This window comes from Sphaeramia orbicularis, chromosome 11, assembly GCF_902148855.1.
Source record: "Sphaeramia orbicularis chromosome 11, fSphaOr1.1, whole genome shotgun sequence".
NCBI classification, from domain to species: domain Eukaryota; kingdom Metazoa; phylum Chordata; class Actinopteri; order Kurtiformes; family Apogonidae; genus Sphaeramia; species Sphaeramia orbicularis.
The window spans coordinates 44,056,138-44,069,534 of record NC_043967.1 but is presented as its reverse complement, the minus strand read 5'-3'; the positions used below and the strand labels follow the sequence as shown (position 1 = coordinate 44,069,534).

At 37.9% G+C, this 13,397-nt stretch overlaps 1 protein-coding gene across 1 annotated transcript; it reads left to right on the top strand.

The window, feature by feature from the left end:
* Positions 1-201: 201 nt before the first annotated feature.
* On the top strand, positions 202-8,932 carry tmem42b (transmembrane protein 42b). The gene is made up of 3 exons (XM_030148264.1): positions 202-511; positions 7,722-7,868; positions 7,973-8,932. The coding sequence occupies exons 1-3, from the start codon at positions 335-337 to the stop codon at positions 8,117-8,119; spliced, it is 471 nt and encodes a 156-aa protein (XP_030004124.1). The 5' UTR covers positions 202-334; the 3' UTR covers positions 8,120-8,932.
* The last annotated feature ends 4,465 nt before the right edge of the window (positions 8,933-13,397 follow it).

Here is a 13,397-nt window from a genome sequence, read left to right as displayed (position 1 = left end):
CAGTAATCCAAGACTGACACTAAGTACTGAATCACCAGTTTAGTATTCTATTCTATTCTATTCTATTCTATTCTATTCTATTCTATTCTATTCTATTCAGTAGCATACACTAAACTGAACTACCATTCCCAGAATTCCCCGGGAGCGTCTAGTCCAACCCCTACGCCGCTCCGGGTCGATCAGACGTTGTGTGAGTGCCACCGGACGGATGTGAGCAGAAAGTGCAGTGAAACGTGTTCCATGCCACAGACCGAGCTGACGGCTGGACCCGGACCGGCGGCGGAGGGGGGTGTTCGGACGGATTAGACAGATATGAGCCTCGGCCGTCTCCAACATGTTCCCCGGAGTTTTCTATGCACTGCTGGCGGGTTTCCTCGGGGCCGTGGCGTCGTCATCGGCCAAGCTGTCACTGGGAGCCGACTACCTGAAGGGAGTCTGTGAAACCGGACTCCGGACGTGGGGAGAGCAGAGGAAATTTAGACAAGCGGACGAAACTACCGCCTGTGACCGGGTGAGGCTCCGCCGCACTGACAGTGAATAATTCACGCGCAGGGGGTGGGGGGGTGAATAATGCAGAGGATGTGCATGCCTGCAGCGGGGTGATTTCTCTCAGAGGAAGTTGGGGGGGGGGTTCTCCCCTCTCCCATCCCTCCCCCTCCCTGACTCCAGCTCACTCAGCATCAGCACCATCACACCATCACACCGGGGAGCGCATGCAGCAGCTGCGCTCTCGTGCCGTGTCCGCGTGCTCAATGACATTGCAGCTACGAACAAACAAGGTGTCTTTTATTCAGCCCTTATTTTTAATGTGTGGGATGTGTGGGGTTGTGACGGCGGCGACGGGGCTTCCGTTTGAGAAAAGACGGTTTCTACAGAAGTCTGGTTCCATGTATGACCTTCACTTATTCTGCACGCGTCACCCAGTGATGTCATCTGCAGCTGGATGTGGTTACAGACACACAGACAGACAGACACAGACAGATACACAGACAGACAGACAGACACAGACAGACAGACAGACACAGACAGACACAGACAGATACACAGACAGACAGACAGACAGACAGATACACAGACAGACAGACAGACACAGACAGACACAGACAGATACACAGACAGACACAGACAGACACACAGACAGACAGACAGACACAGACAGATACACAGACAGACAGACAGACAGACAGACAGACAGACAGACAGACACAGACAGACACAGACAGATACACAGACAGACAGACAGACAGACAGACACAGACAGACAGACACAGACAGACACAGACAGATACACAGACAGACAGACACAGACAGACAGACAGACAGACACAGACAGACAGACACAGACAGATACACAGACAGACAGACAGACAGACACAGACAGATACACAGAGAGACACAGACAGACAGACAGACAGACAGACACACAGACAGACAGACACAGACAGATACACAGACAGACAGACACAGACAGACACACAGACAGACAGACACAGACAGATACACAGACAGACAGACAGACAGACACAGACAGACAGACAGACAGACAGACACAGACAGATACACAGACAGACAGACACACAGACAGACAGACAGACAGACACAGACAGATACACAGACAGACACAGACAGATATACAGACAGATACACAGACAGACAGACAGACAGACAGATACACAGACAGACAGACACAGACAGATACACAGACAGACACAGACAGATACACAGACAGACAGACACAGACAGACACACAGACAGACACAGACAGATACACAGACAGACACAGACAGATATACAGACAGACACAGACAGACAGACAGATACACAGACAGACACAGACAGATACAGACAGATACAGACAGACACAGACAGATACACAGACAGACAGCCACACAGACAGACAGACACAGACAGACAAACAGACAGAGACACAGACAGACAGACAGACAGACAGACTGACAGGGATCATCAGTGAGAGTATCAGTATGAGCACAACCTAATATAACATGATATTTTATATTAAGCTAAAAATTAAAAAATAAAAATTAACTCTAAAAATAAGTTGGCTCACCGTAAAAAATTGATGTAACAATTTCCATTCATCTTTTTAAGTTGTTTCAACTTCGCCATAATTGCTTAAATGCCACAAGACTTAGGTAAACCCTATTACTTTAGTACAAACAACATGGTTTGCTTTTTACTCTACAAGCTTAATTAAGTTGAACCAACTTTATTTTAATTGTGTAAAATCTACTCCATTTAGTTATACTGACTTATTGTATTACTTTTATTCTACTCAAAAATGTCCATACAAGTAGCTACCTTAATTTTTTGAGTTGGCCAAACATTTTTCTGTATGTCAGAACAAATTCCACATGGAAATTCTTGTTATATGATTAAACTGCTTATTATTTCTCGATGCATTTCAATTACTAGATTTGGCTGCTAGTTTATATCTCAATTGTACACATTACTGTTGTTCCTGTTCTATTAATGATACTCTATTGTCAAGCAGAGAGGAGTTACTTTAATCAGTGTACCTATAGCTGTCAATAAACAGGAAAGGCATGGTTTGGCCTATGGCTCTCACTCATGGCGCAGTTCTATAAAAATACAAAAATAAACACATAAAGGCCAATAAACATTAGCATGCAAACATTAGCTCAAAATTAACACCAGCACCACAACCCTGCTGAACCCCTGCACATAAAATAACACATTTTCAACAATATACCCAGTACCCACAATGCAATGCGGCAAACACACCACAATATATACTACCGTTTTAAATTAGAAAGGATCATATAGATGTTCATAAAAGCTCAGAGTAAATTTACAAGTGACATCAAAATAGAGAAAAGGGACTTTTCAACAAAATGTATCATTAACTGAACATAAAACCAAGCATCTACAACCACTGTCATATGTCAAAGTAGACAGCAGGTTTTATTGGTGAATTGATGTTGTAGAAGATGACAGTGTTTTCATGTTCACTATGGAGCGTCTGAAGGTCTGAATAGGTCATATCTGATGACCATGAGAAGATGACCAACTGTATTTTACCCAATTTATTTAACTGTATTGATAGATTTAGTGGTTTAACAGTTCTAAAATATATGCACATATATGTGTGGCTGTTTAGGTCTTTGCAGGGTAAAAACAAGGTTTCAGGAAACGTAATCTATATGATAATACTGGAAGGTCTCAGAGCGTGTGTGTGTGTGTGTGTGTGTGTGTGTGTGTGTGTGTGCGTGTGTGTGCGTACAGTTCTGACAAATTGAGACGTTTTTACCTGGCCAGTTTGGTACCTACAGTTGAATAATAGTCCCATCTCCACATTAAATATCTCAGCAAGTTGATTGGACCAATATTTTGGGAGATATTAGTCCTTTTGGAATACAGTAGCCTCACAATCATGTTGCTTGGTTGACCGGAAGTGCTGTACCACACTGCATGATGGGAAATGAAGTTAAAAACAGAAACACATTTATTACCTTCAGTCCCATATCTGTTTTAATATGACCCCTGGTTCCTCACAGGTCAACGCGCTAGTATACCTAATAATACAGCAGTAACACAGTAACACAGAATCATACACAAAGATATAATGCAATATATACCATAAATAGACCTTTGAGATGTTTAAACTGTGGTGTTCAAAGCCTTTAGGGAATTACGTTATTTTGTGTGATGTTTTGTTATGTTTTTGGCTCTTGGTTGAGTGGATGGTTTTGGTGGTGATGGTTGTTTTTCTTTTCAATTTTGTCACTACTGACTCATCATGCATCATCTCCAGACACAATTATTATTGTAGGTCCTTAAATGTAACAGCCACCCAGCCACCCTGTTATCACTTCATTTTATCTTCATGTCTTGTGTTGTAGACTTGTTACTGTTTATGTTTTATTATGTTTTTCACATATTTGTCATTTAAGTCCTTTTACTTTTTGACTCGTTGCATCTTTTACACATGACTTTGTCGAGGTCAGCGTTTCTAAACTATCAGAGGATGTTCACCTATTTTATTTAGGAACATAATTTTTCATTTCTTATTGTTGGGTGTATTTTGCTCTGACTATTGTTGACCCATTTAAAAACAGCTCAGCGTCCCAGTTTGGGGAAGAAAGTTTAGGAAAGGCAGACTTTGTGAAAACACTGTTAGAAACAACACACCTGACCAACAATAGCAGAATCACCAGCAGACAGTGCACAAGTTATATCTGATTTGTTATAGGAAGCCAAGAGAAGCCCAAAATGTTGTTTTTTAACCTGCATCATGTTAATTTAGATGTTGAAGTTATATTAGCCTCCCTGGTTATCTGGAAGTGTGCTGAAGTCTCATACGTTGCAGGAAACAAATTGAGGTTTTTGCAGATTTATTTATGAACAAGTTAAATAAAATGATTATTAGAGTGTCACTTCTGTGTTCATAAGGTTCTCCAAACTTAACCAAAATGGGTTACAATTAGGGATGTAACGATATGAAAATTTCATATCACGGTTATTGTGACCAAAATTATCACGGTTATCATTATTATCACGGTATTTATACTTATACACACACTGAAATAATGTAAGTTGTATTTTGGAAAAAAAAAAAAACAACTTAAAAAAAAATAAAATAAAATAATAGGCACAATGTACTTTTTGTTTGCAGAAACATTCAAATATTAACATGTAAACATCAAACATGCAAATATGCATTAAAGATGGCACCTTATGGCCATTGTTTGACCATTTTCCATATCAAGTTTGACTTGTTTTAGTTTCTTTTTCATAGATAGATAGATAAATGCAAACAAACTTAATAAAAATGTTGACTATAAGCAACAAATGAACAAAATAAGGAACAAACTGGACAAAAATGCACAAATATAAGCAGTAAAATCAATGAAAAATGAACAAAAAATGAGATAAAATGAATAAAAACTGAACAAAATTGGCAAGAAAGTGAATAAGAATAAATGTAAATAAGTAGCACAATGATCCGGGAAATGTGCAGTACTGTGACTTTTCAAAGTGCGGTAATCAAACACGGTTATCATGATAATTAGAATTCAAACGGTAATACTAACCATCAGGAATTTTACCGCGGTTTATCATTATACCGGTAATCATTACATCCCTAGTTACAATATAATATATACCCATATAGAGGTAGGCTGGGTTAGCCATGTTCTCAGATTTTATTGTAATTAGTTTATTTTGAAGACTGTTTAAGGTGCAGATATGAGAATGTATTGATTTTGGGCGAATAACTCCTAAAATGTCAAACTACAGGGTTATTCACAAAGAATGAACTGATTTCATTACGCAATATTTTAATAGGAAAAGCAATAGAAAACTCCAGCCAAGTCACAAGTATTCTACTCACAATCAGCTTTTATTTCCTGTCTTACAAGTGTTCAGTGTGACCACCACCTGCAGCACGGACAACATTAATGCGGTAAGAGAATTCCTCCCAGAAGCGCATCAGCATATCACGATCCACTGAATTGATCGCTGTTATTCGATGTTTAAGGTCATCGAGGTTAGTGGGTAGCAGTGGAACATAAACGCAGTCTTTTACGTATCCCCATAAGAAAAAAAATAATAAAAAAATCACACAGTGAGGTCTGGGGATCTCGCAGGCCAAGTACAAAGAGCAAGGTCTTGGGCCTCCTTCAGACCAATCCATCACCCCTGTGGCAGCCATTCAAAACTTAGAAAACTCTTCTTTCAAACGGTCACTGACTCATTCCATGACGATGCTTGAGAACTGAAGCAATGTGTCATGAAATCAGTTCATGCTTTTTTGCTTTTACGTCTCAAAATGTGGTCATGAAGTAACAGGGGCCACATTATCCCACTTGTAGACACACCTGTTGCATTCACATACAGTCTGTGGAGAAGTCCTAGTACAACAGTAGGTTAGTTGGTTTTGTAAAGTACGGCCACACATATGCATTTCTCAGTCTCTGTATTAGGATCCAGTCTGGATATATGTGAAGTATGTACAGCAGAAAAAACTAGAGTTTCAGCTTCGAAGAAACCGTAGTATTTACTGTGACCGTCCTTTACACTTTACATTTCTTTAACCCGTTTTGTTCAGACAATATGAGATTTATCAAAGATACGTCAGATGTTTCTGTTTGTTTCATGGGGTCACATTAAATAGTCACTTTGACCTTTACAACCCATTTAATTCCATTTTTTTTGCATCTTTCAAGGTTGTGCACATATTTCCTGCATTTTATTCTTGTATCTGAAGTAAAGAGAATGAGAAATTCAAAGATTTATTGACAATTCACTAGATGCAAAGGGTGTGTATTGGCAAGAATCTGGTGATACGATACAAATCACAATACTAGGATCACGATATATCATGATACTGTTAAAAAGGCAATTTTTTGTTTGCTTCTTTTTTTTAAATTATTTCCTTGAAGAATTGAATTACACCAGAAATATGCACAAATACTAAACACGTATTTATTTGATCAGAACAGGATCTAATGCTATATCACAAAATGTTCCTGTGTTAAAACTTGAATTCTTTTTTTTTTTTTTTTTACAGACATTACAGTTTAAGATCCTGTTCAAATGTTCATATTCTATTAGTTCATAATGAACATCATAACATTATTTTTGTGCAATTCCAACACAGGAACTAACATTATTTAATAAAAGAGTGTTAAATAATAATAAATAAAATATAAACAAAAAATCTAATCAATACAGTAATCAATACAGTAATTTTTAATATCGATACAGTATTGTGAAATGAAATATTGTGATATATTTCAGAACCGATATTTTCTTACACCCCTACTAGATGCCACAGACAGAGAATTGAGATCTCTCACCTTGTTATTGAATGTCATGCACTTTAACCCTTTCATGCATTAATTGTGAGAACCTTAGTCAAGATTTTTTTCTTCAGTGTTTTTATTCATGCAGGCATGAAAAAAACAATGCGATCGAGTTTTTTTTTCTGTGGAGTTACAAAAATATCTATGCATTTAATTTTTGAAGTAAAGAAACGTGTGTAAAACCCAATAGAGAGGGATATGAAAACAGTGAAATAAAAACATGTTTAATGCTGCTAATCTGATGTCTTCTCACATTTTAACATATTCTAATGCTATTAATTCCTCACTTCATCGAGATAATGGGCAAAAAAAAACTTCTTGTCTAACAAATAACAACTGATTTACACTCAAACATGTTAGTGCAGATCAGGTTTATCAAGAACAGCAAAGTTATAGTAATGGTCTGAATGTCAGGATATGAGATGATGCATAAGTGTCCACTGTGTTGGCTGATATGGAACTAAAACAACTAAACCCATGAATATACAAGAGAACAGCTGGAGAACAACTGTCCACTGGAGTGACGTATGCATGAAAGGGTTAAAAAAAAAAAAAAAAAAAGGTCAAAATTGAACAATAAATAAATAGGAAGTATAAAGAATAAACTATAACAGAATAAAGTGTATGTATCAGTCTGTTTACAGTGGCAGCAGTAGTGTAGTACAGTAACGTTAATGAGGGGAGGAGGTGAATGATGGATGGAAACAGCAGCAGATGTAACAGTAACAGCAGCAAATGAATGTGTATGTGGTACTCGTTTCAACAAAAACAACAAAGCTAAAGGTGGATTAAGACTTTGGAACAGTGTTGTAGAAACCAAACACGTTGCCAATTGCCTGGAGTTGACATTTATGCTTCGTCTACATTGTGTTTTAGCTCCATATCCCTTTGAGGCTACTGTGTGGAGGGCTGCTTTTCACCTGTAATGCTGTGATGTGGACCTTCCTTGCCAAAGCACTCAGGTATTCCTCTTCCTCCACCCGAACCACTGTGACCACCACCGCCTCCAACTTCATATCCTCTGTAAGTCGCACAACTCTCCTAGAGCGTTCCCTACAATACTGCTCATGTACTTAGATTATTTCGACTCAAGACTTGTTTTGTTTTGGGGTTTTTTTTTCTCCTAGGCTTTCCTGGGCCAGCTGATCTTCGGTGAAGCCCAGATAACGTTGTGGTGGGTGGGGATCTCACTGACCTTCTCCGGCCTGTTGGTCTTACAGAGGGTTTCACCACAGGACACACAACAGAACACAGGCACGAAAAAAGATGAATAATAGGTTTGGTCTCCACTGGCTCTGGCTGTTGGGTTTTCATTTCCTCTGATCTTACATGCAGCCAAAGAATACTGAAATGGGAAAAGTGCATTTAATCAATCATGGTGTTATATTTATATTAAATTAGCAATAAAATGCATCAGACAAGACATTAGATACACCAAAATTTAAGAATTTGTAGATATTTGATACAGTGATTTATTTCGAATATGTTAAACAACAGGTTAACGGTGAATTTATACAGCAAATTCTCAATATACAACGTAAATAGTCTAAAAAAAGGTGTTGGTTGAAGCTAGAGCTTATACCCACATACTGTATGTAAAGATAATCAGAAATGACAGACAAACCACAGAATAAGTCAAGTATCCTTCACCTTGTGCTTCCAACTATTGTCAAATTTGTCGATTAACATCTTATTTTCCTGTTGCATTTTTTGCTCAGTCTTTATTCATAAAATTCATGTATGCATTTATGAGTTTCACATGTGTGCAGGTTAATAAATGTCATAAGAAAATGAAATGGAATGCACCGCTTCTCTTCAAATAAAGAAAACTGCAAGACAGGAAATTAAGCAGCATGCATCATTTAGTAGGTGTGTGTAGGTGTATAAAGATGCAACCTAGAAAATTCAGATCTTACAGTGACTTCAGTTGAGAACGCTCATATTTAGATCCTCAGTTCTGTACAGAAGTGACTGAAAGATCCGATTTCCACATAGGAAACACCTAAGATCCATACTGTACCTTCTGTACTGTGCATGTTGCTGTATTTCTTACACTAGTCCAAAAAATTGATCCCATTTTTGGAGACGCCCTTGTACAATACAAGAATTTCACTTATTATATTAAATTAATTGTTCCCACTTTACTAAAGACTATTTACCCCATGTGATGAACCAGACCTCCTTCATTTGGAATCAGTTATCATGCATCATTCAGTTTTGTTGCTGTGGGTCAGTCTTATTTGATCCACTTCTAAAAATCAGAGGAGATGTTGGCTTTCACACATCTACAGCCCAGTTAGTGGAGACGAAGCAGTTTGTACTTGGGTCCAAGTTCCCAGAAACTCCAAACTCATCTTTGTCTACAGACTTACTAAGGCTACGTTCAGACTGCAGGCAAATGTGGACCAAATCCGATTTTTTTGCCCATATGTGACCTGTATGCGATCTGTTAAAGACAGTTTGAACAGCACAAATCCGACCCAGGCCACTTTCATATGTGGTCCTAAATCCAACACATATCTGATATTTAGCAATGCAACTTCAGTCTGAACGGCCGGGTTGCATTTATCCGACCTTTATGTCATTGAAATGCAACAAACGTCACATTTCTGCGTCCCAGGAGGAGAAGCAGCAGGAAAAACATATTTACTTCCATAAACATAGTGCATGCCTGCGTGGTCACATATTACATCAGGACCGCTTTTGCGCATGCGGGTCACTTCAGGGTCGCATTCAGTTCATACTAAAAACTGACCGAAGTCGCATTTAATGTGTAATATGAATGAGCACACAAAAAAATCGGATTTCACCAAAAGAAATCCAAGTTGCACATTAAGACCTGCTGTGTGAACGTAGCCAAAGACACAAAAACTACTCACTTTACATTACATTTGGAAAACCCTCTAAGGCGACGACAGCACAACACAACAACGAGCGAATAGGAGATGTGAAGGAACACAAGCTGAATATAATTCTAAAAAAAAGGACTTGTGTGCATATTCACAGACTGATGTGAAGTCAGAGCAATCCACATGGTTCTGTTCTTGAGCCGCGGACAAACAGCGACACCGGCCGTGTGCATGATGTCACCATTAATCAGCCTGTGCGTTATGTATATGGCAGCCGTCAGGTCACCAAAGCTTTTAATTCTCACATTTCCTTAAGTTCCAATGACACTCACTGTAAACATCTTCCACTGACATTGCATTTTATGCATGCTCAAGGTGATGTATCAAACAAAGCACTTAGCTAACAAGGTGCGCTTGTATTTTCTCAAGTAATAATACTAATGTAGCACTGCAAGGCCTGGGTCGTTCATTCTTTTTGCCTTTCTTGATAGTTTGAACCTTAACCTTAACTTTGTTTGTTGAATCAGATGAAGCCTTTTTTACATTTCATAACAGGTGTGTCAAAATGTTTCTACCAAGGGATGAACTCATTTCACTTTTAGCTTTTCAGCGCCGATACCATTTCAATAACCAACATTTAGAACATATACAGAACAGTCAAAGTTCCAGAGTGCAGTTAAAATGTCACCTGTTTCGGGCCATGTCCAAGTGGGAGGAGACTTCAGAGTAGACCCAGGACACACTGGAGGGATTGCACCTCTCAGCTGGTCTGGGAATGCATCTGTATCCCCCTGGAAGAGGTTACAGAGGGGGCTGGTGAGGGGGGAGTCTGACCCAGACCTGGATGAGGGTCAAAACATGGTATTCAAAATCTCTCTGATGGGACATTTTAGAGACAATTTTACAGATTAGTGTTGATAAATACCCACATTTTTACTTTTAAATTCATTTTTGCTTTAGTTGGACCATAAGGAATTATCCAAAACAAGGAGCTACTTTATATTGAAATAAATGTTGGAATGACAATCAGTTAAAGTTCACCCTCTGATGGGACATTACACTGTAAGCCCGGACTTTGTATTTACTAAAATGCTTAAATTACAATGTACTTAAATGATTTAAGTTTTATTACATTACTATAAAATGTTAAGTATATTCTACTAATTTGTAGATATAGTCGAAAGTACGAAAAAATTTAAGTTGAATGGATTTAAATCACTAAGTTTTAGTCATGACCACACCTTTTTATCTCCACATTGCATTGTGGGTATTGGGCATGTTGTTGAAAACGTGTTATTTTTATGTGTAGGGGTTCAACAGGGTTGTGGTGTTAGTGTTAATTTGGACTTAATGTGTGTATGGTAATGTTTATTGGCCTTTTAGTGTTTGTTTTTGTATTTTTGTAGAGTTGCACCATGAGTGAGAGCCATAGGAAGAACAATGGCTTTCCTGTTCATCTGAGATTGTGTAAAAACAGTATAAAGCTTTAAACACCACTAAATTAAAAGCACTGTCTGTACTGCTGATTATATTAAGATAATTTAGTATTAACTTCCAACTGCACGACAATCTATGAAGTTGATTTAATTTACAAAGCAACTTATTTTGCAATATGTTTAGTTAAAGTCTACTTGGAATTGAGTATAATGAACTGATGATACTAAATTAATGATTATACAACGCAATTGACATTGCAACAAATTTTAAGTTAAATGAACTTGACATTTAATGTATAGTACTTAAAATGGTAATTCCATTCAAATCAAGCATTTAGGTTTAATACACTCAAGTTTTCATTACTCATTACACAATTTTTTTGAGGCAACGAGTTACCCGAGATTTTTTAAGTAAACTCAACAATCCGATCTTACAGTGTACTGTACTGTGTTTTGACCCATAAGCAGAAGAAAATGAACAGATAGATGGACTAACTTTAATCCTGCACAAACCATTGTTGGAAAAAATACAAGATCAAAAAAAAATAAAACAAAATAAAAATGCTCCTTTAAGATTGAATAAGGTACGAAAGCATCTTGATCTGAACAAGTCCTAAGAAAGTGTAAAATCCAATAATGGGAATTTAAGGCTGTGAGCATCCTGCGTGTCAGTTCACATCAGACCGACGTCCTTATGAGCTGTTTCATTTTATTAAATTCCTGCGACTAAAGTGGCCAAATTGTCTCTGGATCATCAGAGTCGGCGCTCAGCCTCTTGCGCTCTGCCTCGGCGATCGGATATTACTCATACATCTACAGATCCATCACACATCATCCCTTGGGTTACATCGACACCTGGCTTCATTAAAAGCTCTCTTTTACATCCCTGGAGTAGTCAGTGAGAGTGCAATAACATTCGACTTCCTTTAAATCTCATAACACTGTGATGTGCGGAACAGTGAGGGTGCTCTGACTATTAATAACAGAGCATAGAAAATGGAAATACAGTATACATTACTAGAGGGACATTAAGTAAATTTACTGTCACAGGCAGGGATTTACTGAAACATAACATCTGAGGTTGCGTTACTGAATCACACTTTTGTTTGGATACATATCAGGCATTATAATATAAATGCATAATGGTAGCTATAATCTGTCATATCAAACAGCAGCGACGCACAAATATATCAGATGTCCTTCCAGATGCTGCTGTGCAGGTTTTGTATCGTGTGATTTACATGCATCCCTATCAATGTGACTGCAGTGACAATGTGATAATAATTATAGTGACGCTTCATATACACGACTGTTTTTGTTTGTTTTAGTGGTTTTGTTCTTAGGAATGCAGAGGTTACTAATGCTGTGTTCATGTCAAAAATGGGGAGGGTGATACAGTTAGGATTCAGGATGCATGACATGTTTTTATAACGGCAGAACTTCACACACACATATACACACAGACATAGTACTGTGCAAAAGTCTGAGGCCACATCTAGCTTTGTTGTTTTGACAGGGTTGAAATGAGCATGTATATTTGTTTCTCATTTTCTTCTAGTAGTAGTAGTAGTAGTAGTTTTATTTCAAGCACATAGAATCATCAGATAACAAAGAATCATACAACATGGTCAAAAAAAATAAATAAAATTTTTCTGCGCTCGAAAAGGAGTGGGAAGAAGTATAACTTATTGACTCCCACCCCCATTTTACAACCTAATAATCAAACTAGATCCGCTTTCTTTGCTTTGTTAACACACATTTTCCTCTGTATATTTTTTACAATAACACAAAACATTCATACAAACCATTCATATACACTTTTTTAGTCACCTCACACACAATCAGATTTGCGTAATCAACTGTTTTTAATATAAACTATAATATTTATATGCACTTTAAATATTTACTCCAAATACAATGATCAATAAATGTGATAATATCTTCTTACCATGATAACCAATTAACTACAATAATCTCTTCAGATAAAAAAACAAAAGGCAGTGGCTATGGATACAGAACCGTACAGAAAGACTAGGAATACGACACGCTTCTGATTGGCCAATTAGTGTCACATGTCCCTGTAAAGTCCACATGAATAAGAATTTCTACTTGTACGGCACAAATTCCATATAGAGTATGCATCTTTTAAAAATACAGATTGCCCTTACCCTATTAGACTCCTCATAGCTGCAGATAGCTGTTAATCATGTCCGCCTTAGTCTTGTGTTTCCATACTCCTAGCCTTGGGGTATTTGTGTACGGTTCTG